The sequence below is a fragment of the Chelmon rostratus genome, chromosome 13 (assembly GCF_017976325.1).
Source record: "Chelmon rostratus isolate fCheRos1 chromosome 13, fCheRos1.pri, whole genome shotgun sequence".
NCBI classification, from domain to species: Eukaryota; Metazoa; Chordata; class Actinopteri; order Chaetodontiformes; family Chaetodontidae; genus Chelmon; species Chelmon rostratus.
This window is the reverse complement of record NC_055670.1, coordinates 4,958,673-4,984,229: the sequence shown is the minus strand read 5'-3', so window position 1 is coordinate 4,984,229 and position 25,557 is coordinate 4,958,673. Positions and strand designations below refer to the sequence as shown.

Sequence of the window (25,557 nt, the reverse complement as noted above, 5' to 3'; positions counted from 1 at the left end):
TGGTGCTTGTATTCATTAAGGATTGGTTAATCAGTGAATTTGGTATTTTGATTTCAAGTAGCTTCTCAGTGCAGCCACTAGAGGTCGCAACATGACAATGCTGTAAATACCATGATATAAAGCAGAAGTACGAGAGAAAGCCGCACTAAGATAACAGGGATTAAACAGTTCCTGGAAGGATTCATGTAACAGAACAGGGTGGGACACAGAGCAGATTGTCATTAACAGTACTGTCATATAAACTGACTTGTGTTATACAAAAACATGCTCAGCTGTGTGGAACAGAGCTGTGGATGGTGTGAATCATACGAATAGCAGGATCCAGGCAGCTCTCCTCCCAGCTATTGCTCAACAGATTAGGACACACGCTGGCTTTCAAAAGATCCCAGGAAAGGAAATTGCAACATGTGCTGCAGTCTCCACAAAAGAGGAAGTCAAAGCTGGAGAGGACACGTCTGAACTTAGATTTAAGTCAAAAAAAAAAAAAGACAAGATGTTTTTCCAGGACTTTCATGTGACCTGAGGCGGCTGCTGCCTTTATGAAAGGACTAGAATAACATCAGCCTGGTGAGTCCTCTTTTTTCAACTATATTAACTAAGAGCTGTTCTAATGTTCCGTGTGATCAAAAACCCTGACGTCACCGATACAGTCTGTGACGTTGCTGCTCCACATCTGGACTCTCTCACTGCAGCTACTGGCACCTTTTTACTGCTTCTTCTGAAACTTGATCTCAACTTGTCAGGACTCATGGCACTGAAGAGACAGGAGGGGGGTGTTTTTTCACGGATAGAATGGAAAGGTGGACTGATTTTACAAATTCAAACAATTTTCCCAATGAACATTGTTTTCCCGTATTTATGTAACTTTGTCCAAATATCTTTAGCTGAGCTTTGCTCAGGACACAAAGTCTGCCTGCAGAAATTTCCAGTTAAGTTCCCCTGAGGATTTAAAAAAAAGAAAAAGAAAAATGTTATGTTCAAATTTAATTTTTCTCACCAAAACATACTGTAGACATCAGTTAGTCCTATGAATGCATTTTCCTTCCATCACACATCTGCAAGGCACATCTTTAAATATTCTTAAGCCTGCATCGTTGAGATCCATGTTTGCTAGCTAGCAGCCTCTTCCCTGCTACTTTTGGCACTTTGCTGTATAAAACATGAAATAGTTCAATTAAAGGTTAATGTCAAACCCACGTTTGCGTAGCTTGTCTATCCGTCACACCATCGTTTCAGGTTCTTGGAAGTGGTCAAAATGATTTTCTCTGACAGTTAGCATTTTTCAGACTTTTCGCTCCTCATCATTTGTGACAGCAGTAACTCTTCTGCGACAGATAACACAGTCCCTCGTGTGTTCCTGCTGTTGATGGTGTGAGGTGTTTTCACTCGTTAGGAAAATCATTCCACACTATCTTCGTAACAATACCTATACCCCACTCTTCTACCAGGAGATGTCATCAAATGTCTTGTTTTGTCCAAACCCCTGTCTATGTTGGCTTCTCAAAAAGTGAGGATTTGCTGGTTTTCTTAGTCCTCTATGATAGTGAACTGAATATATTTGGGTTTCGGGCTGTTGGTCAGACATTATTTCTCTGGCATATTGTGATGGGCATTATTTTGTGACCCTTTATAAACCAAACTATTTATCAAAACATTATATCTGTACATAAAAATGGTGCATTTCATTCACCCCTGACTTTAAATGATCGCATCAGTATGAAATTTCGAAAGCCCACAGTATCAAATATCATCAGACATCACACAATGTGTGTGCACACTCTCCTGTTGACAAAACCTGAGGTCATTAACACTGTCGTCTTTTGACCACAAAGAGAAAACTTTTGCTAGATGAGACAGAGAACAGTACAGAGCGCTTTGCTGGTGGGGTGCGTGTTCTAACTGTCACATTGTGGCTGTAAATGTCATGCACGTTTTCTGCTGTGCATCCTGTTTGAAAAAGAGACATTCACTCAGGGATTGTGGTTGATGGGGACTGACTCATAGCTGAATGAATGCCTGTGTCTCCTGGGGATTCCTCTATCCAGGGGGGATGCCCAGGTTTGGCCTCATGCCACACTTTGCTTTGACACTGGTTTTTGTTAGAATTGCCCACATCTAAGCGATGGAAACCAAAGTTGTCTGTGCTAGATCTGATGTCCCATTTATGTATTTTGTTTCATATAGCTCTCACCATTATGAGACTGCGGACATTTGTGTCAAAAGGCTGTTCACAAAACTTCTGAATCAAGGTAATTGACTGGGACTCAGATTTTTTCAGAATGTGAGGAATTTTAATTCTTCATTTTCTAAAGCAAAAAACCCTTAAAAAAGGGAGTGTCGTTGAAATCTTGGTGTCTTAAAATGTCAGAACAGCATGTTTTTGTTGTGATTGAGACAGCATATGAAAAGCACTAACTTTCACTCATACCCTATGAGAAGCCTTGTTAGTCATAACATGACTGCACATTTCTAGATCTATAGAAACATGATTCTGTTCTGTGTGTAAATTAAAAAGTAAACCTGTTTTCTCGGTTGTTTTGAGACTTAACTTTCCAGTCTAAACTTACTGTTAAATGATTTTGGTTAAGATTTACATACAATCTGGTCATTAAGGTTAGGAGAAGTTATTTGACGCTCAGGCTACCGTGAGTTTTTTTAGTTGCAGGAAGCTTCTGCCGACGGTTTCAAAGCATGTTGAAATGGAAAGGAAGGTGAACAGAGAGTTGAGGGGTGCAATCCAAACACACTCTTCCTCCTGTTTGTCTGTGTTGTTTGTGCTTTGGTCCCGTGGAGGTGGGACAGAGCAGCTGAGTCACTGGCTGAGCTGCATGGTCGAGGCTTCACTCTGCACACGAGGGTCAGAGGTGAGGTTTCCTCTGTTAGCTCTGCTGTGGCGTGCAAACTCCATCTCATCCTTCCTCTGCCTGTTCGGTGCCTCTGTGTCGCTTTCTCTGAGGTGAGTCAATATATTCTGCTCACTTTTGCATGTCTCAACTTCGTTTTCTTTTCAATCTCTTACTTTTGTGATATTAACGCTGCCACTGAAGGCAAATGTAACTGTCTGCCCCACCCAGCTCAGCCACCTACCTGCTTACCTTGTTAGAAATATGACGGCTACTCAACCTTCAAGGAATGCACTGTTCAGGGTTGCATGTTTACTGCTTTAGAGAAGTGTCTAACCACAGAGGAGACGCACTTCTTTTCACACTATATTTGGGGCACATGCTGTGTGTAATAGAGGAAACAGGTTTGTAGATGTGTAAATATCAGTGGCATGCTGTTGAAATCATCCGTTTTTTAATTTTTTTTTTGAAAGGCAAGGATCATTATAGAACAACTTCAAAGTGAAATTAAGGAAGAGATTAATTTCGGTGCATTTTTGGAGAGCTGTTTCACAGAGTGTCTGGATTCTTCATGTGCCTCCTGGTTATGTCAAACACTTTCTCTCTGCTTGTGTTTCGGCTGTGAAAGCTGTGCAGATGTTTCCTCTTCAACAGTGTTAGAGCGCTTAATCGATGTACCATCTTTCACATCTGCATATTTGAGCCCGGCACCTGGCAGACAGGTGGTTAAGCACTTAATTTGCCCACAAATAAGTGACAGCATTTTACACCAAGGCGGTACGGAAGTGAAAATAAAGGTTAGCTGTGTGTTTTAGACTTTGATACCTGTGGGTTTAGTTGATGACTAAACTGTGGCTGGGTGAAGGCACACACATCAGAACGACCTATTTACTGTTAACTTACATTACCTGATACATTACAGTTTGTTAAAGGGGTTTAATTGATTTGTCAGACAACCTGATTATCTTCTTTTTTCTTTATATTATTGCTGCTACCTTATGCAGCCTTTTGAGTTGGAGATGCAGCCCATTGTACATTGCAGTATGTTGTTCATGCATCCTGCTGCACCCACTGTTTTCAGATCTAATTTAGTGTAGTTTTACAAAAAAAAGGCAGAGCCACAGTGGAAAAAGCACAGATGAATAAACCTGCCAGCCGTCTCATACAGCGTCTTACCACAAAACCAAGGAAACATGGTAGGTACTGAGAAATATACTTTTTTCACTTCACACCAGAAACAGCATTGTCCTCAGTGTGAAACATAACATTCAGTCATACTAGTTATATTCTCACGCTTCTCTGCTATAGGAAAGAAAACTCCCATCCTTTCCCCTCGTAAGCCCTAAATGAGTCATGTAGTATGATAACCTCCCACAGGCTAAATGGCTTCAACTTATTCTCCCTCAATCCTAATTAAAAGAAAAATTGAACTGATCACACCAATTGCCCCGAAAGGATATTTCCAAGCTTGTGTCTGGGGTTTCCTCCCTTCCTCACTTAGGGGCAGAAAAGTCATGACATTTATATGAGAACGTTCCCACGTAGCTTTGACCCTCATCAGTCCAGCATAGTAGTATTTACAGCTGTATCTCAAAAGGTCCGGTGCTGACACTGTGTCATTAATTTGAAAGATATTTTCTCAGACATGGTTAAAAATAAACTGCTCTAGAGGCAGAACATGAGAATCAGAGTCTGCCTCTAACGGCCATCATGTTTCTTTTCAGCAAAAAGAATCCTCACCTAATGTTTAACAGGGTAAAGATGTATGAACACAACTTTACGATGCAGAACAACCTAGAACCTACACATATGGATCAGCATGAGATGAAACAGCTTATCCATAGCAAGGCGTTTGCAAATGATGAGCTATGTGCCCCAAGATACAGAAGCTCTACCAGCTCAGCCTGATATATCATGTGTATTTTATACAGTTCCCACTAGCTACATGTTACATGTTGTATTGAGAACATGGATTGAGTATCTGGGTTTCAATTCTCCATCGTCATTCGGCATCACATCCTCTTCTCCTTCAAAAAACATGTTTTTTGCTTTGCTTAGCACTCTACACACGTGACATTATTACACATAGCTGACATGGGCCCTGTTTCCCAAAAGCATGTAAAAAATAAGATGAGCTTTAAGTCAGCTAACATTTAGTCATTGATCTAAAGAGTACGTGCACACTAGATAAGTTCTTCTGAGGGGTCGACCTTGAGTGGAGTTGAAATCAGTTCAGTTGAGTTTGAGAACAAAGTCAATGTCAGACAGAATAAAGGCCAAAAGCATTGCACACATTTAGCTGGGTTAAAACACTGCCTATAGAAATATTATGAGGATGAACTGGGCTGTAGGTCTATGTGGAGGAACTTAACACTAAACTCCTCAATGTTCAATTTAGACTGATCAATTAGTTGATGGAAAGGAAATTCATTGACAACAGTTTTAATTGTCAGCAACTTCTCCAGGCGAAATGCTTTTGCATCCACATGGTGCAGCTTCTGCGCTGTGAGGATTCGCTGCTCTTCTCTGCTTTGTACCAGAGAAACTGAAACCATTAGTTGATTAATTGATTAGTTAACAGACAGAAAAAAAAGCCAAATGTTCTCTGATTTCATGAGATATTAAACTGAATGTCTCGATAAAAAAAGTAATAGATTGATGAATAATAACAAATAAAATTGTGGCCCATTTTACATTTTTCACATGAATTACAGGGTGAAATAAACCGATGAAATCTCTTAAATGATGCATTGCTGTGGAGAACACGAGACACGCAGGACCAGATGCATTCTGGGCCATGTGGGAATGTTTACCGTCATGCTTTCCTCGCAGGAGTTCAGAGTTGTTCCACTCTTGAACATTCTGCTAGTTGTTCAGTGTGAACTGTTTAGCGGAACAGCAGGTAAAGTACATTTTGCTGCTGCTGCCTCACGTTTGTGTTGTCGGTGAATCATGAATGCAATCTGCATGTTTATATGACTCATACCAAGACTGCAACTCGGTCTGAACCGCTGTTCAGATCACTGCTATTTTCGCTTTGCACTTCACTGTGTTTCTTTTTTTGTTTGTTTCCAATTTAACCTTTGTGAAGACTTTCATACAAATACTGCCCATAGTCTTCATAACCAAACTAGGCTATTATAGTAGTTACTACAACTATCTACAGTGACAGTAAAAGCAACAGTAAAATTCTATAAAAATAAAAACATGTTGCTTATCAAAAGGTTGTCCGTTCTGTAGACGCTGGTGTTGTCACGACCTTCGACCAATAATCACTCTTCAGTCAGTGTCGCAACCCCTGTCCCATAAACAGATGGACAAAGTTCGCACGACTGAGCAGATCAGTAGGCAAACACAGCCAGCTACTACTTAACTGAATGCAAACAGAAATAAATGGACACCCGTTCCGATCTGTCACGTTGTTGTAGTGAAATGAAACATTGCACAAATTTGTTCAGTTAGTGAGGCCCGTTTCCCAACAGCTTCTGTCATGCAAGAACTTTCTACATCACTGCCTTAGATCTGAGCTTACATCATACCAGTTTGACAAATAAACCCTCAGTGTACAGTATATCTTACAAACGGAAAAGATCATGTTGGAGATGATTCTCAAACGTGTATTTAAAATCTACCACAATAGAAAAGAAAAAAGAAAGAAAATAAGCACATTGGTAATGATATTTACATCAGCTTTTCACTTCCTCCACCATCTGCTGCCACCAGACACCAGAAGCTTCAGTCTCGTTTGCCTGAAGCCTCTGAACAGCATCCTCTTCTTGTTTTGTGCTTTCAATGAATCCAGCAGAGTAATCTGACACAGTGGCTCAACAAAGCCGGGAACATGCTCACAACACCCCTGACCCGAGGGGGTCAGCCAGTGGCGGGAATCAGAGCGGCAGCACACTGACTATGCTTGATTTTCGTAAAATAAATCCAGCACCATACAGAGTTCATCCAAAAGTGATTCACAATCCAGAAGTGAGCTGACTTAAGATCGAGATTGAGTTTCTCAACACTTTAATCTTTGTCTTTCAGTTAAAATCTCCCTGAAGTGTTTTATGTACACAGGCTCATATCTTCAATTCTGAATCATATAACCAGATATTTTGTAACACATCTACAAATATTTAATAACAATGGTTCGACCAAGCTGCAGAAGGGCTCCAACTGTGAGTCACGTAACAGTGTGTTTATGGGAAAATCAACTGGACTTTTATGACTGTAAACTTGTGTATCGTGGAACTTCTCCCAGTTTACCACTTGTCAGGTTGGGTTTTGAGGATGCAAGCAGCAGGCAAACAGGTTACGGCTGTAAGAGGTGAGAACATTGCCTAAAAATGCGGGTACAACATTATTGGCCATAATTGCAGATCCAGTCCCAGATTTCACCAAAAAGTCTGCATGCCTGATAATCTGACAAAATGCTTGGTTATTATTTGCATAACGAGCTGTCTGTATTTATTTGATGGGGCCAGGTCCTGTGGAGAATGCAGCCCCTGTGTAGACTAGAAACTGGTGGAGGATACCAGTCCTTGAGCTGATGGCCTTGTTTTCTTAAAATAATAGACCTTAACTCATAAAAAACAAAACAAAACAAAACATAGCACTGCTCTACATGCACAGCTGTATTTGAATTGCCATGTTCAAGTCGTAATGTCAGTTTTGGTAGCTTCAAGGTTAAAAAAGCAGACATGTATATAAAAAGGCATTATATCAACACTACAGTCTTGGTAGGGCAAACTTTTGTCCTTCTTTCCTGCTATGAAGCCATATTTCCAAAAGCTGTTGTTAAGTGCAGGGTACGTTACCAGTAATATGTCGGGGTGGAGTTGAGATAAGTTGCTGTAAAGTGAAGTCATAAAGATGACAACCTGCTTGAAGCCACAAGTGATAAACAGTCAAGTGTGGAAGTGTAAACTGAAAGTAAAGCAGAAACAAAACACGTATCTGTCATCCCACCCATGATAAACAAAGGGGGGAAAAATCACAGCACTGTCTGAATCACTGCTCAGCATATTACACAGCCAAATACCAACACCTCTAGGCCTCCGGTCGCAGGAGAAAGCACTTGCCAGACGTTCGTGACGCAGTCAGTTCCGTTCACCTCAGCCTCCCATGAGTTACTCCCCCGTCCCTGTTCGAACCACGGCCTGCTGAACCGGCTGAGCTCTCCCACACTCCTCTCTGCCCGAGCTTGTCCCACAGTGAAACTTTGTGGCCTCAGCACTCCTCAGTCTATGGATCCCTTAACACCACATGCATGGGATGAGTCTGCACAGACTGAAAGAAAGACTTTTATGGCTCAATATGCCTTAAAAAAGACATCTTTATTGAAAGAGCACTTACTGTATCTTCCAGCTTTTAAAGCTACAACAAGCAACTTCCTGCAATACATATCTACTAAACTGAGATTGACCTGAATACCACTTAGTTTGTCTTGGTACTTGTTGTTTTTCTTTCCCAGTGGAGCACTAATGAGTCAGTCAACAGTAAAATAAGTGGCAACATTTCTGATAAACAATGATAAACATTTGCTGGCTCCAGCCATTGTAATGTTAGGTTTGATGGTTTACTCTGTTTTACATCATTCTGACTTGAAATCACTGAGTTTTGGACTGTTGGTCAATTAAAACAATTTGAAAACCTCACCTCAGCCTGATGACATTTTACACATCGCTGCTACTGTTTTCTCGTAAAGTTGTCGTGTTTCTGTTAGCACTCGGTGATGAGTCTGACTGACATGGGCCAGTATCATTATCTCTAATTGAGTATTACAAATTGATTCGCCTTATCATATATTTATATCTATTTGAAATATCCTAGATGTCTTGTGCAAGACTCAGCATTACACATCTGGTATCTTTCACTTTCTGAAATAAAGGTCTATGGGTTTGAGAAATGTGTGAGTATGATTGTAACAATGGATCCCCCACTGGACCATTACAATAGTACAAAGGCAAAGTATTATCAAAATACTCTTCCCTGATGATTTTAAGGATTTTAATCGAGCTTTCTTAGAAATGCTGACATCCTGCAGTGCTGTGCTAAGACGTGTCATAGCTGCCAGTGAAGCACTACCACTGCTGCCAAATTTACAACTAAGAGCTATATATAGTGGAAACACTGCCGCTCTATTCAGCATTGCACATGCATGTGGTCAAAGACGTGGTTAGATCAGATCAGTCGCTATCTGCTGAAGATCTCTTATCTGAATATGACAGTACTGCAGCTTCTGTTGTTGCACAAAATTTAACCATGTATATCAAACAGTATGTTATGAATTACCTGTTGTATTCACAGAACGTGGATCTCTAGGACCATAGCCTTTGCTTTTTACATTCTTAAGCGGGTCAATGCAGATATTTCAGTGTGTTTTTGTGCATCAGTGTCTTTAAACCTGACTAATTTCATGACAACAAAGAAGTTTTCAGGGTTCCCTCCCGCTTATTTCCTAATGTACATAACTCTTGTCAAGTACTAACTTGTAAGACAAAGCCAATCAGACACACACACATCTTCACACGCTGCCAACACAGACAGTATTTTTGCAGCCATAAAAATCATCAGCAAATTCGACCGTACTGGAGGCATCAGATGGATGTGCTGTCATTTAGTCTTGCGTATTTATCACATATTAATCATGTCCAGTAGAGTTGCTTTGTACAGAAATGCATCTTGAGTCTGTGAATCCCAGCAGACTTGATGTCTGCAGTGCCACCTCTGATCATGTGACGACTCCTCAGAATCAGCGGCGAAGAAATATGAATGTATAATAAACACTTTCTCTATTTGTTTGAGTCTGTTCAGGGTGCACTACATTTTGGACTGGGTCTAATCATCGAGTCGGTTTGGATCAGACACACTTTAAACTCATTTATGCAAGTCAGGAGACAGGTTTGTTTTCCACAAGCTTTGGATCAGGAAACCACTGGACATCAAAATGCGTGACGTCATGGATGAGGATAATCTCTGTTTAACTGAGTCATTCTACACCCACAAACATCTGTGGCTGTTTCCAGCTTTACTCATATACTTTAATTACAGTGCATACAGATGACTGGACATACACTATTAGTTGAGATGACAATGGTTTAACTTCCTATGCCACTCTTTTCTCAAAATGCTCATTTGCTTATGCTCTCAAGACTTGCCCAGCATCCTGTGGCCACTTTTCAAGCTTTAAACACATTTTTTGCTGCCTTCATGCATTCCATTCATTCCATTTAGTACCCAAATTATGGGTGTCCAATCTCTATATCTTTTTGGTACCAACCACATTGTGTTTGCAACACCAAATACCAAAAACTATTTAATACCAAAAGATATTTGTATGTTCCTAAAGGTAGCACACCAAAAAGTGACCATGAGGGCACAACAGCTGGTACAGGTGGCAACCTCACTGTAACCTCACTCGCGTTGTTGCCTTTCACAGTTTTCACACCTGCTCCTGTTAACAAATTGAAGACGACAAGAGGAAGACATATATTTACATTAGAAAGTGTTTCATTTTTTGGTAAAACAAGTGTTAATGTGATTGGTGCTGCTAATCACACTGGAGCCACACATTAAAAAATAGGAATGTCACCGGACAGGAGAACAAGTGTAACCTGCACCTGCACAAAACATTAAAATGAAAGGGAACCAATACCACTCACTGTCAAAATACCCAAAGCTACAATAGCTCATACTTTCTCAAATATCTACTGAAAGTAGTTTGAATATATAACTGTTTGTTTAAAAATTTGCATTTTGAAAATCATTATGGTGCCGAAGATTTTACCCTTGAGTCATGCCTAAACCTGATTGACTCGAACTGGAACAGCAACTGCAGTAGCTGTACAAGTTTGAGACAAAGAGGACACCAATTTCCCCAGAGGGTTTACAGTGTTCATTCTTAGATTTACAGGCAGGACTGAGTAGGAACGTTTGCTTGTGTTAAGCAGCGTCCAGGAATGCAGGATCTCCATCCAGTTCCAAAGCGTTACGCAGCATGTAGTCAGAGGTTTCTACACAAATGACCACTGAAATACCAGAACATTTGTCATCCATGTCTGCGGGAGAGAGGTCGAGGGAGCGTGGAGGGGAGGGAAAGGGAGACGGTCTTTCAGAAATATTAGGTAGGATAACATTTTGCTTAAAGAGGAAAGAAAAGTGGTTTTGCTGACTGTGTTTGATTTGTGACCCGTCAGTGTCACTGGACAGAAGTGTTCCAGTAAGTCGTCAGCTGATTGTTGTGATTTCAGGCCGTTGTTGAAGCTTATTCCTAACTGTTGCTTATGTGTGTGTTTCTTAGGCATGGACCTGCGTTCACCACTGGGAAGCCTTCTGTTATTCCTCGGGCTATGTGGGATTTGTACAGGATTTGTACAGGGTGAGCTGAGTCACTGTTTTCTCAAACAACTACATAAATCCTACTAGAGCTCTGACACTATTTAAAACAGACCGACATATATTTACGCATATATAAGGTTTTAATAAGAATTACATTTCACCAGTCTTTCTGCCTCCAGCCTCTATAGAAGCATTGTATCGCCATCTTGTGGCCACTGGTTGAATCACAGCAACTTGCATAACTTGTTTGTCCTCAGTGTTTCCGATAAATGTGAGCACTTAAAACGGCTCTCACTGCTTTCCGACTATTCTTATAAAAAGACCACAACTGCCAGGCAGCTACCTTGTACAGTGTGGAGCTCCTTTGGTTGACTTCAAATGAAACTGTGAAGGCTAAAGGAAATTATTACAAGCTTGTCATCTGTTACCAGAATCAGAATTATTTTCAAACTGTAATCTGTAATAGTACACCACACTTGTGTTAAACTCGTATATATCAAGCAAATACTGATCATCAGGTGTCCATGAACGAACTGTATGAGAGAACTGAGAACTGTTCATTATAGAGGTTGTTCTGCCTGGAATATGCTCCCCAACATCAAATAGATTGAAAACAGATGTTGAAATGTTGACTCTCACACAAATGTTATTTTGTTTTTTTGCTATCTGTCTTAGTGACAATTTTTGTTTTGTTTCCATTATATGTTGCTGCTCTTCATCGTTTCATGTGTAGAGTCATTTTCACTTATTTTTTTTATCTGTGTGTGTGGCTTCTACTGCATTTCCCTGTTTTATTAATACTGTGTGATTTTAAATTGAACTGAATTAAATCTTAGCTTTAGCATGCATGGAATTGGAAACTTCCATCTCATTGACATGGAGTAGCATGGAAAAGTACTGGAAGTCAAGCATAATGTCCTCTGGGCAGCTCTAAATCCCTGAGCTACTGGCTGAATGCTGCAAAAGAACATCCAACAAAAAGGAAAGCAAAGCAAGCTTATTTTTTATAGTAGCTTTCAACAACAAGGCAATTTAAAGTGCTTTACATATGACAGAAAGACATTAAGAAAAGATATAAAAGAAACAAAGACATGAAAGAAAGGGTTGCTGACTCAGATTGACAGTTTACTGATATTTCCTTCCTAATCCATGAAAGAATAAATATACAGTCACTTTAAAGTTGCAGTTTTATGTGCTATATAAACTAAATTGCTGATCTGACATTGACAGGTTTGCTCAATTCTCCACTGATGTGTGTGTTGCAGAGAACTGTACCAACTACAAGCTCCAGTTCGAGAGGGTTTTCTCTGTTCCCGGGGATATAGCTATGCTCAACAGCACCCTGGTGTCTTCAGACGTCTTCAACTTCACAGCTGTTCCGTATAACATCACCTGGTACGACTTGAAGACGGACAGAGAGATGAGCGATCAAATCGGTCGAATCATGGTGCGCGGGGAGACTCTGTGGTTTCTTAACGTAACGATGGAGGACGATGGGGAATATGAGACCATAGTGAGGTACGGTAGCATCAGCAGCTGAGAGTGAAAGAATCAACAGAAAACGTGTTTGTGTGTGTGAGCCTGTACTGTAGGAATTACTGCCTACCACTGAAAAAGCAGCATCAACTTTCTTCGTTGTGCTATGTACAGTTTCAAGTTTGTCGTCCATAAAAAGTGCAAAGCTTGTGATTCAGCTGCATTGCTTCAAGGTCCACAAATAACCTCTGCTGTAAGAAATGAAATCTAATAAAATAAATCAATCAATCAAAATATCTCCTTTATGTTCAACAGAACTCCCACTTGGTGCTACAGGCAGGTCAGCAAGCTGGTGGTGGATCGGCCAGTTGCTGGCGAGTGTGGAAGGCCAAAAAAAGCTGGCCAAACTCTTTCAATGGGAGGCACTGACACCCTGTCCTGCCCTCTGAAGGAGTATATAAATAAACTGGACAGCTACAAAATCACTTACTCCATCAAGTGGTACAAAGTGAGTTATGGGAAAGTCTTGTCACTGTCATAAAATATTCTGTGTTCACTCCAGATGCTGTAGGGTCAGATGTCAGTAATAATTAAGTCGAATAAATATGGTTTGCATCAAAACGCTATACAATACAGCCTAAACAAGATCGGAGAAGGCAATTTTGTAGGTTCTTAAATTAGGTCAAATGCTTGAGAGTTGCTGCTGAAGGTTATGAATTCCCCAGGTCAGCTCACCAAGATACTCCTTTATCCAAAAAAGTATAGATTTTTTCCCACATTGTCATCAGAAAGCCTGACTTTTGTGTTTTCTTTCCTCATCTAGGGTTGTGACCCCATAGTGGATGGGATAGGCAAGTATACCTACAGAGATAAAACCAAACTGAAGATTGACGGGTTGGAACCTCAAAACAGCAGCGCCTACACTTGTACTCTGACTTTCACTCTCGGTGGCATCACAGGATCCGTGTCGGAGACCATTGACGCATGGGTCAAAGGTTAGAGTGGATATTCAATACTTGAGTGTGCAAGATAGAGACTTTATGCTGTTTGTCCACATTACATAAACAAGTCCTAAAATGGAATGAACCTTTCTAAAATTGGGATCAGATCACACTAGCCACAACGGCAAATCTGTATTGATGGTGAAGGTCAGCTGTGCCAGTTTTATTCAATATGTCTAGAAAACCTTGCATGGTCAACTATGTTAGTACTGACATATGTGTTATGCAGAAATATTCTCTCATTTACTTATTTCATCCTACATCAACATTAAACATGGTCAGTCATTAATGTAGAATGTGTCATTAGTGGCAAGACACAAATAATCAGTTGTTTGGATAAAACATAAATATTGACTATCCAACAACAACTGAATAATGAAACTTAGCCAAAGTTCGGCCATGCAGACTATTTCCTTGCGTAAGCTTTCTAAGTTACCCTGCATAGTTTCCTGATATCTCTAAACTCCACAAGCTCCTTCTTGTCTTCATTTAATTACAACCTGACACGTTCACCATTAGCCAATCATCTGCAAGCTGTGCAACTTTCAATGTGTTCTCTCCTGAGATTTTGTGATGCTGCCAGACCTTTGCAGGGCATTCGCTAATCATTCTTTTGCTGCTGCATCCTCTCCAGTTTGTTGGATTACAAATCTGATCCTCTTTCAGAGGATTTCTACCTGAGTGGCAAGCTGATAGAAGCAGCTCAGTCTCCTGCAGTTCAGTGCAAAAGGGCCCACATTGCATCTACCAAATCCATCTTAGCTCAGAGGATATGAGTTCAGCCATCAAATGCTTCCAGACCTTCTACATCTCCCACTCTGGCCGTTCCTGCTGCCTTTGCTGCTCCTACAGTTCCCGCTAGTTCAGCCACGCCAGCTGAATACCTTACAAGTCACTACACAGTCTCTGGTGAAATCATTTCAGGCAATTGATTCATGTCTTCAGCAGCTCAAAAAATTCCTCTACCTCGGTGTCTGTAGCCCATGCTACATTTTTTTACATTTACCCTCTGGTAATCTGTTCTGTTCATTCCGATAGAAAAGTAAACAGTAGACAGCAACAGTTACTCTCCTGTTTGCACGACCAAATCTCTTCGTCCAAATCTGAACAAAGGCTACCATTCTTTTTAAAATTTTGGTCACTGCTAGAGGATCGGTGAATGGCATTTCTTTTTTCAGTGATGAAATAGTGCATTCCTCTGATTCCATTCCAATCCATTTTCATGTCTTCTCAAGTCTTTGTTTGTATGCGAGCCCCAGTCCCCTGCCTGTCCCGGCTCTCTAGCGATGTATTAAGCAGGAAATCATTTCAAAAGTGTTTAGATTCTGCCAGGTTTTTTACGAGGAAAGGTTTGGCAGCCTCCACTCTAAAGTTCTATGATTTTGCTTGGGTTCCTTTTGCTACAATTGACATTCCTCCGAAACCTGTCCTTTTTGACAAATTGCATGTGCCTTCATCATTTATTTTATTGACCTTTGTCATTTCAAGCCTCAATACATTCATGGCGTGCTTGCAGGGATCAAATTTAATGTTTAATGTTTTGATCCCTCTTTTGCTAACCCTGCAATAAAATTGCTACTAAATCTCTAAATGCTTACCCTCTAATTTTAAGAAGTAGCAAATTCGCTTCTAGCCTTCCACCCTGGCCACTATAGTTTACTTCTTAAAAATTCTAAAGCAAAGGGTGCTTGGTTCATATGCTGGGATCCATTTAAGCTGTCAAACATAAAATGTGTTTTCTGTCTCTGCTGTCATTCAGCATGTCAGGACCTGCCACAGTACTGAAAACCACTTCTGTTGTAGTCGCCACTACAATAGGTGTTCAGGGCCGCATTTTATCATGACACACACACACAAACACACACTCTCACACACACAGTGTGAAAACAATGCCAGGCGAAAACAGTACCGGCCATGCTGTTTTAGATAGTACTCACCCACATTACATGCGCCCACTAGTGGAAAGAACAGGTTACAGCAGGATGACGTGAAGTAGTGGAAATTACTCCCAAAACTGATGACAGCTGGGTGGGAGGAGCTTGTAACTATTTGTTATCATTCTATTAACAGTATATTTCTGAGATTAGACAACTGCATATTTCACGTTGTCTGTCTTTTCAGAGGATTACTGTTTGGCTCCGGAAGTACATGAACCAGCCAATGAGATTATCAAGGCAAAGATGGGTGAGTTCCTGTCTGCCACATATTCTCAGAAATATGGTGTTTTGCAGTTTAAATGTCTACTGTTGAAGCTAACTCTGGCTTTGTTCAGACCAACATTTGCACTGTGTTGAAAAATTCCTCATTTATTTTAGTGACTGCTTTACTGCAGTGTGAGCAAATGCAAGTGCACTTTCAGGCAGGACATTTTGTAATGTGAACTGCAGTTCTCAACTGTTAAGCACACAGTGATATTTTCTGTCTGAATGCCTGCTGGGGTAAAAGGTCCCTTACAGCCATACATCAACTTTAAATGTGGGTTTATAGATTATGAGAAACTGTTTACTTGTGTAACTTGTGTTATTGTTTGTACACGTGTTTAGGGTCCAGTTTCACCAAGCGGTGCTTAGTCTTTGTGCAGTGTGCTGGGAAGCCCTTCGTTGATGTTGTTTGGTTGGTCAAAAATGATTTCATTCTCAATACCCACTCCTCTAACCGTGTCTACACGTCAGAACAGAGGTCAGCACCCTCACCTTTCCTTTCACTTCTTTTGATTTAAATATTGACAATATGACAAGTTGATAATATGTCCAAGTGCACCATCCAAATGGCAGGAGCAGCAATTTGTTGATATTTGAGTTATTTTTTATCTATGTGGAGAACTGCATGCTTTTTTTAACAATGAGGTTTAAAAGTCTCTGTTGAGCAGCAGGTTTCCTTATCTTAAGCAGCCTTTTTCAGATCACATGTGGCTGTTTGATTAAAAAAACGTCACATGCTTGTGTCACGTTTTGTTGGATGATTTTGTCACATTTTTTCTCATCATGTCCGTCCTCACCAGTTTGAGGAGGCAGGATGCTCCACGGAAAGGTGTGTGGTTGGAGCGACTGTTGATGTTTTCTGAGCTGAGGGAGGAGGATTTCCACCTCAACTACACTTGTCGAGCATACAGTGACAGAGGCCTTCCTGAGGAATATTTTACTCTGCTGCCAGAAGGTAAAACCACAGAGTGCCAAATGAAAAAACGCACTTTACTATGACAGAAGAGAAAAATCTTAATTCTTAAAACTTAATTTTTACTTAACAAATTACTGAAATGATTAAACAGTTACCAGTTTTCTGGCCACTGACTCACGTCTATTAATTGCCTGATCTTTTCAGCTTCAATAAAGGTAATGTTTCCTATTGCAGAAAATGAACAGCAGAGGGTGTAGGTTGTCACGTCTTCTCCCACTCACTGGCCACAATCAAAGTTGCAGGTCTTCTGATGCCCACTGGCCCATACACCACTGAAAACCACCTTTTTAAGTTTTACAAATTCTCTGAAATCCTTCCTTCTATTGTCACAATTTGAACCATACAGTGCCATTTTAAAAGTGTTATGGAGCCATGGTAGTATGTTATTTTAATGCCTTTCATGTGTTTGAGGAGTCAGCTCTGCCAGAGAAGGGCACTAATAATAATAACTTCTCTGACACACGGACACACACAGCCTAAAACTGTATGTCTGATATCTGTCACATTTATCTCTACAGATCCCAACATCATATTTCCTGGATGCATGTTTGGTGGCGTGATGGTTGTCTTTATCATCAGTGTCACCATCTACTATCTTTTTAAAGTTGACATTATACTGTGGTTCAGGAGAACGTTTCCAGTCTTCTATACAAATAAAGGTAAGATTTAACAGCATTGTAGCAGTGTATACTTAAGGATGAATAGCATCTCATCCTGTCGGGGTTTATTTCTCCATAGGAACCTGCTCACTCTACATTATCCCGCCTAGAACACAGTTTACTACTAATAAATAATAATGTGACACAAAATAATAATTATAATAATAATAACTAAAACATATTTTATTGATTTAAAACTAGCCTGCTCTCTTCTGTGACCGCTCTCACTATGCAGCAACATTGACAGTAAACAGAGTTGCATAGCAACCGCCTCTTACCGTGCGCAGGCCGGCAGGCAGGAGAACATATTTCTTTACAGTTATTTAGTGTAATCATCAATCAAATTTGGAGAAGTAAAGGGTATATCTCAGACCTGGGAGAGGTGTTTTTGGTGTTTTTTTTTGTGTCTGTCTGCTTTAATCTGGTCAATCTCTGTGTCCTCAAGTCACTTGTGCCTTAATTTTGCTTCTCCTGTCGGTCCAGTGTTGTTCTTTGCTTTTCTTGTCTTTTTCGCTGGGAACATGTCATTCTCCAGCCAAGTGTTTTGTCCTCTCCAAACAAATTAAAAGTAATGTTCAGAAAATGCTCCATATTTGTTGCTGAGCCTGGTACATTAACGGATTGCCCCTTTAGTCCATGAGTCTATGCTATAGCTTCCATAGCAACGGAGTACCTAAGCAGTCGGTGGTCTCTCAAGAAATAAAGAGCGCTGAATTTTGGCGATTGACCAATCAGAATTGACTATTTAAGAGTGCTGTGGTCTAATTAGTAATGTGCTCTTTATTGCATACAGTGTAAAATGTAGAGATAATGTCAGGCCACAAAGAAATATACTCACACTAAATCTACAGTGCTCCAAGATGGAAAAAACAGACCTTGCAACACACACCCACACATACATCTTAACTCAGAGAATCTAAAGCTCTGTGTTGTATCTGACCGCAGTGAGAGTAAACATAGGAAACAAGCTAACCACAGGGCTGTCTACAGTAGTTCTGCTGAAATCTTATCTGTTGATTTTGCAACAGAAGAATCTTCAAAATCTGACTTTAGCATGACAGTGTATTTAACATGCCACGGTGAACCCCCCTTGGCTGAATTAATAGAAAACTGTGGGCAGAAGATCCAAAGAAAAGGGAATCACAGAAAGCAGTGCATTAACAGCACAGCAAGGAGCGCTGAGCAGACTCTTGTCGAGTAGTTCTTTTTTGCCAGTCTGTGCCTTGCAGTTAAACAAGAAGTTAAGTTAAACTGCATTGCAACATAATATTTGTGTTTTTCTCCAACATATCAAAAAAAGCCTTTTGTAACAGTGATGTCTCACCTAGAGATTTGGTCACACCTCAAGGAGAAAGGTCCAGTCAACATGAACTGGGGCTATTTCGAAATAATGTCGACATTGAGAGACATAAAAGTAGGACTGGGCGATACACTGAATTAATTTGCTAAATTATGCTTCTGGATGATGTGCAAAATGTCCACTTTGTGAAAACTGTTTATCTTCAGTCTACAAGCAATATCGATTCTTGCTAGCTACATTAACCATATTCAGCTATGTGTTAATGTCTTGATGCGCTTTGTAGGGGCAAAAACAACTAAAACTGTGTCTCAGGGCCCAAAAAAATAAATACAGGATTTAATGATTTGCCCTGTCCTTCATGAAAGGCTTGAGTGTGTACTGCTACCACTGAAAATATACTTTTAACAAGCTCTTCTTATTTTCCTGTGTCAGACTTGGATGGAAAACTGTATGATGCCTATGTTGCATACCCACCACCATGTGCTGAAGGATACAGCAAGGAAGTGGAGATCTTCGCCATGAAAACACTGCCTCAAGTGTTGGAAAAGGCCTGCGGCTACAAAGTCTTTATAGCAGGCCGGGACTGCCTGCCTGGCCAGGGTAAGTCACCTACATGGCAGAGCCAGTATTACAATGTCGCCTTGAATACAAGGGTCACAGTGTCCAAAATGCCATTTGTTTATTTTTTTTCCCGTCACTCTGCCCTGAAAAAGCCTCAAAGCTATAATGATAAGTTGATGCACTACTAACTATCTGGTTAGCACTGACCATATGTTATTTGTCATAGCTCTGGCGACTGAAGGGAATGTTGGTTCTGGCTGAATGTCATCACCATATTTTGACTTAAAGATATTGTGCAGGCTGCTATACTAGTAATTTATGAGTAGCACACTAGTAAAGAATGGCTGGCCACATGCTTACATTTACATTAGGAACCTAATCTAAATCAGTGGTTCTCAACCATTTTTGTTTTTCACCTCTCAAAAACAAAGCTTGTGACCTCCTTGTTACACGTTGCTATGTCTACAGGTTGCATTGACAAGTTCTGGTTTTGCTTAGTTTAGCTTAGAAGCAGAAGTATGTTTCTCTGCTTAGTTACCCTGCATTATCTTGAAACCCCTCAGATTATATCTTGTGACAGCTTGGGGGGAACCACTGGTCTAATAGTATTTAAATGCACTAATAAACCCTTAATGTGTTGATGTGCATCACTTATTAAGATCAAGTTTTTCTAACCTAACTCCTCTTCATCCTGTTTCTCCCTGCAGCCATAGTGAATTCGGTGGAAGACAACATACAAGCCAGCCGCCGCCTCCTTCTGCTCTACACCGCCTCCACTTTCACCAGCAAAAGACACACAAGCAGCACTAGTAGCAATAATAACAACAACATCACAAAGAGCAGTAATATCAACGACAACACCGGAAGCAAGACCAGAGACGACAGCAACTGTATGAGTTCTGATGATAGTGAAGATGTCTATCTAGACACACGGCAGCAGTTGGAGTGTGTGGCAGCAATGCACAGAGCGCTGCTGGAGGGATCGCTCAAGGTGAGAGAACAGACTTGCCAATGCAAATTCTTGACAGCAGTGTCAAATCTTATCTTTTTAAACTGCTACTAGTACAAAAAAAGGGCATAGAGCTATTGTGAAGGAATAAATAATCTCACTGGTTGAGTGAAATCTATCTTACTTGTATCTAACTGTAATTGCTCAAAAAGAGAAAAAAACATTCAGCCTGCTTTGATTAATTTAGTTCAAATATCTTTCGGTCCATTTCAGTTATCTGTAGTTCACTGTCTCAAAAAAGGCACCCTGATTCTAATTTGAGTGCTGCTTTGCAGGTGGTTCTGGTTGAGTTGGAAGAGATCACCCCAGCTCAGATGGCTCTCTTCCCAGAGTCAGTGCGTCACCTGAGGAAGAAGCAGGGCGCCGTGTGTTGGTGGAAGAACCTGAGGCAGAGGCAAAGGTGGAGGACATGTATGAGGTGGAGAGAGGTTGAGGAGAAGGGTGAACAGGACATGCCTTCATTACCATCCCTCTCCCCATCGTTAAGGTTTTGGAAGGAGATGAGGTATCATATGCCAGTGAGGGGCAAGAGGGCGGTGCACCCCGAGAAAACTGCCCTGCTGAACTTATGATGGTGTTACCACGTACAGTATGTGTAAACTACTGGACCAGAGAGTAGTTGGTTTCCAATGGATATGTTTATGGTAACGAAGTTCCTCAAACACAAACAACTCGGAAATACTGTGCTGTCACCAGAAGCTGTGAGGTACACATGGTTGCACCACAGGTGCACCCCAACGCTTTCCTTTAAGCTTCCAAAATGTGTAACTTCTCTCAAGTAGCACATTTCTGATATTCTGAAAAGGTCCGTAACTGTACCATGTACAGCATGTGCTGAAGGCACTGTCACTGATCAGTAAAGGGTGGAAGATGCTTTGCTCAAAAACTCAACGTCAGTAGCTCACACCACGTGTCTGGGCCATCCTGAGACTGCCTGCCTTGCACATGAACTGCTGACATTCTCTGGCAGGTGGAGACTGAAGAATTTGTGGACACAGAAAAACTGATGAAACCAAATGAAAATGTATAAAATGTACATATGTATGATGAAAAGTGTAAATATGTAAATAAATAAACTAATAATTTCTAGAAGGGCTGAGCGATATGTTAAAATTTCCAATTGGCCACTGTCAGTCCAACAATCAGCAGTTGTTGACATATTCACGCAGGTGTGTGTCAGCCTTGGGCTCGGCAATATGGAAAAAAAAGATGAACACAATATTATTTTTTGATAATTAGGAATATCAACATTTATCACAATATATCATTTGATAATGCTGCCAGTTTGAAGAGTATCCTGATAATGACTGAAGCTTGAGGAAACCGGAAGGTTCATTAGTTAAACTTAAGGATATAATTTATTAACATAAAAAAAAAAGAAATAACCTAACATAAATACTAGTGTTAATGAAAGAAAGTGGAGGAAGACTCACAGTTCACTGTAATATATACAAAGAAGCCATGACTGATGTAAGGGTATCAAAAACTCACGGTACGACAATACCTTGATAAAAAGTCCATGACCTGAAAAAATGCCCTTTATAAATAAATGTGTACAGCATTTTTTATTTTGATTCTTTTAACTTAAAGTGCTTCTGCTTTCCTTTAATAAAATAAAAGACAGCCATAAACTAATATGCAAAAAATTGCCATGAATTGAGTTTAGCAAAGAATGATTGAACCAAGTACAATTTCAAAACAAAAAAATGCAGCAGTCAGTAGCAGTCCTTTTATAAAATAATTCAAAGAGCTGTTGTATTGGGTGACCACATCCATGATCAGGTGTCAGCTCAGCTGTGGCAGTTGAAGTTCAGTGAAAAAACACTGCTACATGCGGCCCACATTAAAACCAACTTTTTTATTGTGTGCAAAACACTGTGTGTGGGGCCAGTCCGGCCTCTCTCACCGCTACATCAATATTTCATGCATAGTCTGTAACGACAGCAATACCTTGACGATTGTTTTTGTTCTTCCTGTTGAACACCCACTCTGTAGATTTCTAAACCTCAGCTATGTGAAGTGCAGTGTGTGATTGGAAATGAGGCCACGTTTGTAGGACAAAACTTTTAATTTCCCATTCGCTGGTCATAACATGACCTGTGAATGTAACATAGCGTTAGCTCTGACTTGCTTGTGAAGTCCACCCATCTGCGGTTATTGAGATGCACTCTGCTTCTTTGAGGCTCTGTGTCACTTTAGCTTCGTCTCTTGGTACAGAGCTGCTATCACTGTACAACTTAAGTGTGGCCATGATGAAATTGTATACATGTGTACTCCAGCGTCTTTACTAACCTCTGAAATCCATCATTGTTGACCACATAAAATTGCCTTAAGTCTTTGGTTATATTCACTGATGCATCTTGTTATTTCTTCATCTCTTAGACTATTATGGGGACACGGGGCTAAAAATGCTTCATTCAGGCTCCTTTGGCTTGGCTGAAGCTTGTCCTCCGTGTCCGTGTGGTGATTTGAGCTTTTCTGGGTGGCAGTGTGCCACATGGCTTCTCATGTTTCATGTGTTTCCCGTAGAGTAGCTGACCGTCATCCAGCAGCATTTGGAAATTGTTTTGCATTTGTCAGTTTCCTATTTGCCATTGTCAGTTCTTGACAAGGGAAAGCGCTGCCAGCATTTCAGCTCTAAAAGTAACATCCCTACTACCTGTAACAAAGCCACACATCTGGCAAGAAAGGATTACTTTTCCAAGATTATTACAGAGAATGCTGCGAACTCTAGAGTATCATTCTCCACTACTGACCAGCTACTCGACACTGCCCCACCCAGCCACAGTTCTCTACATCAAACTGTGAAGAACCTGCACTGTTCTTCAATAACAAAATAACCTCAATCAGAGCCAGCATTGCTACTGATGTGAACACAGATTACCTCAACAAACCCTGTAAAACAGATGTAACCATGGGAAGATTCATCTGTATTACATTAACTGAGCTCTGCAACATTGTCACTGAGTCTAACTCCTCATGTGTTGACCCTACTGATCATTTTTAAAGCAGGTGCTTGAAAGTGTTTCAAATCTTGTCCTAAAGATTATAAATACAAAACCAACCTAGATAGTAATGCACTCACCAACTATGGGCCAATGTCCAACCTTCCATTCGTCAGTTAGATACTAGAAAATGAACTCCTTTCTTTAAGAAAATAAAATTTTGGAGGAACTGCAGTCAGACTTCAAAACAGACCACAGCACTAAAACTGCTCTGACTGAAATAATCATCAAACTCAGACTAAATTCAGATGAAAATAAGCTCCCAGTTCTTGTCCTCTTGGACCTCACTGCAGCGTTTGATAAGATTGACCATGATATCTGAATCAATCATCCTGAACAGTTGGCTGGTCTTTCTCTGTGTTAAACTGGTTTAAAACAAACATCGAAAAGAAAAAGTTTTACGTCAGTCTTGGAGATCATGTGTCTGAGAAAGATCACATCTGTTTAGGGGTTGCACAAGGCAGCTGCCTCGGCCCATTACTGTTCTCATTACACAGGCTGCCACTTGGTGACATCATTAGAGAGCACAATGTGTGTTTCCACAGTTATGCAGATGCATTTCCGATACCAGCCTGAAACTGTTGTGCTTTGCCTCGCACTTATGCACTGCTGCACTTCTTTTACATTGTTGTGTTTTACTTGATTTCATGCATTCTATGGAATCTATTTTACCTCTATTTTATTCCGTGGTTTATTTTCCATTTCATGTTATGCATTGTCTTTATTTTCATCCTGATTATATCTAACTTTTACTAACTTTTCACTTTTATTATTATCAGGTGGGTTTTTTTCACCATCTTATTTTCACACTCTTTATCCCTGTTTTATGTCCGTTCTGTCTTTTCTATGTGAAACACTCACTTGGTGCATGTCATTTCTTTGCTGTAAAGCAATTTGAGCTGCAATTTCTGTATGAAAGGTGCTATGAAAATAAAGTTCATTATTATAACTCACTGACACATTTTTAATTATTTTTCCTCTTTTCCACAGGACATCCATACTCACATCCACCTTCTTCACTGGTAGCTCAAACAATGTGCAATTTATTCTGCATATATTTGTTTGTGCTGTTTGATCTATCCATATCAAGTAAAATGTCCAAAGCTTATCCTCGTCATCGTAAATTTCATCGCAATGCCCTAATGAGACCGCTTTATGGGCCAGTCTAATGTCAACTAATTGTTGATAGCTGATATATTTGCCCAATCAAAGCCCTAATTTCAACAGTATCATTAGAAGTCAAGCAGCAAACTGTGACTTTCATATCAAATGTACTACCATTTATGTAATGTTATCAACAAATAGTGGAACATGACATTTATCTGTGAGGGGAATTTATTAAATGTTATTTATAAGGAAAAAATGTACAAATGAGGAAAAAACATCAAACTGTGTGCTGGGATTTTTCATCATCATATTTCCATTTAATGCTGCACAACTTTTAGTGTTTGTGTCTCTCTTAGAATTTACTTCTTAGTAGGAAACGTCTCGAAATTAGTATGAGAAACTCTGGTACAGCTTTGAAATGAAATTCAATTTCTGATGCGGGTCATTGCACAACAGCTGTGTGTCAGTCAATGGGACAATTGCAAAGGAAACTGTGGTTCTAATGATTTAGCATGTTCAAGACCATAACCTACAAATTTCATACACTTCACATTTCTGATGAGAGCATAGCATAAATTACAGATTATTTTACAGGTAGCTAAAATGGGTACGAGTTTATTTTGATGTGTATGGAAATTAGCTTCCCAAGGCATGAAACCTCCTTGGGCTTTGTAATATTTTTGTCAAAGTTACTTAATAATGTAGAAATACAGTTGCAAATAGACTTTACTGAAAACTATGATCAGATTTGGAGAGAGAGAAAATTTGCTTAGATGGAGAGATGACTGAAAAAGCCATGACAGCTTTATGTTTTACAGGTTTTATTTCTGTCAGTTCAAACTGTTTTTAGGAAGAAGCACATCTTAAGCAACTTAAAAGTCCATCATTACAAAGAGTTGTCATTTTTTAGAATCTATTCTTAAATAAGTATATCTAGAAAAAGATAAAAAGCCTTTATTGCATAAGGGCAGTACATAGATGTCACTTTCATATCTGGAGCAATTGTGGTTCGGTGGCCTATTTTTTAACCAAACCTCTAACGAGGAAGGGATGAATCATTGCAGCCTACCTATACTGCAAAGAAAGCT

General features: G+C 40.1%; 1 protein-coding gene across 4 annotated transcripts; it reads left to right on the top strand.

The window, feature by feature from the left end:
• Positions 1–432: 432 nt before the first annotated feature.
• zmp:0000000936 (interleukin-1 receptor type 1) lies at positions 433–24,305 on the top strand. Of its 4 annotated transcripts, none has more exons than XM_041951392.1 (12): positions 433–567; positions 11,137–11,214; positions 12,440–12,692; positions 12,966–13,158; positions 13,474–13,645; positions 15,773–15,835; positions 16,195–16,330; positions 16,653–16,807; positions 17,347–17,487; positions 19,220–19,387; positions 20,056–20,339; positions 20,633–24,305. In XM_041951392.1, the coding sequence occupies exons 2-12, from the start codon at positions 11,139–11,141 to the stop codon at positions 20,927–20,929; spliced, it is 1,938 nt and encodes a 645-aa protein (XP_041807326.1). In that variant the 5' UTR covers positions 433–567; positions 11,137–11,138; the 3' UTR covers positions 20,930–24,305. The 4 variants fall into 4 exon arrangements, with proteins under 4 accessions (XP_041807326.1, XP_041807327.1, XP_041807329.1 ...); XM_041951393.1 differs by lacking the exon at positions 433–567 and adding an exon at positions 2,799–2,956; XM_041951395.1 differs by lacking the exon at positions 433–567 and adding an exon at positions 2,834–2,864.
• The last annotated feature ends 1,252 nt before the right edge of the window (positions 24,306–25,557 follow it).